This window comes from Antrostomus carolinensis, unplaced genomic scaffold (genome assembly GCF_000700745.2).
Source record: "Antrostomus carolinensis isolate BGI_N321 unplaced genomic scaffold, ASM70074v2 scaffold48534, whole genome shotgun sequence".
Taxonomy (NCBI): Eukaryota; Metazoa; Chordata; class Aves; order Caprimulgiformes; family Caprimulgidae; genus Antrostomus; species Antrostomus carolinensis.
This window is the reverse complement of record NW_010309615.1, coordinates 1-806: the sequence shown is the minus strand read 5'-3', so window position 1 is coordinate 806 and position 806 is coordinate 1. Positions and strand designations below refer to the sequence as shown.

The 806-nt window shown below is 52.0% G+C and overlaps 1 protein-coding gene across 1 annotated transcript in view; it reads left to right on the top strand.

The window, feature by feature from the left end:
• Positions 1-203, top strand: part of LOC104523543 (frizzled-1-like) — a gene marked incomplete at its 5' end in the record, with an annotated part of 587 nt that extends 384 nt beyond the window's left edge. Inside the window, 1 exon segment of the mRNA XM_010166159.1 lies at positions 1-203. This exon segment is cut by the window's left edge and continues 22 nt beyond it. Within this exon segment, the coding sequence (XP_010164461.1) occupies positions 1-203 (203 nt within the window).
• Between the last annotated feature and the right edge of the window lie 603 nt (positions 204-806).

Sequence of the window (806 nt, the reverse complement as noted above, 5' to 3'; positions counted from 1 at the left end):
ACGCTATCCCCTGCCCCAACAACCACAGCAGCCACCACCCGCCCATGAGCCCCGACTTCACCGTCTTCATGATCAAGTATCTCATGACCTTAATCGTGGGCATCACCTCGGGCTTCTGGATCTGGTCGGGGAAAACCCTGAACTCCTGGAGGAAGTTTTACACCAGGCTCACCAACAGCAAGCAGGGCGAGACCACCGTCTGAGACCCCTGCCCACCAGGCCAGGGGGGCAGCTGGAGGGCCGAGGCTCAGCCTTGCGAAGCAGCTCCTTATCCAGCCTGGGCAAACTTTGGGGACTGCGAGTGGCTTCCGCGGGCGGTGGGGAGCAGAGGACGAGCCAGGTGGGGACCCCCGTGCTTGGCACCGCCCGGCTCTGTCCCCCCCCCGCTACCCTCGGGCTGTCCGCTGTAGGGAGTGAACGTGCTGTCCTGTCCGGTTGGGGGAGAGGGATGTAAATAGCCTCTGTAAGATTTTGTAAGTATATTTGTATTTAAATTACAAAAATCTCACCTTTTTTTAATTATTTAGGACACTTTTAACCTGTTTGCGGATTTTGCTTCCTCACCCCCCCTTTTTTTTACCCCCCGCTACCCTCGGGCTGTCCGCTGTAGGGAGTGAACGTGCTGTCCTGTCCGGTTGGGGGAGAGGGATGTAAATAGCCTCTGTAAGATTTTGTAAGTATATTTGTATTTAAATTACAAAAATCTCACCTTTTTTTAATTATTTAGGACACTTTTAACCTGTTTGCGGATTTTGCTTCCTCACCCCCCCTTTTTTTTAATTTAAAAAAAAAAAAAAAGGCGTTGG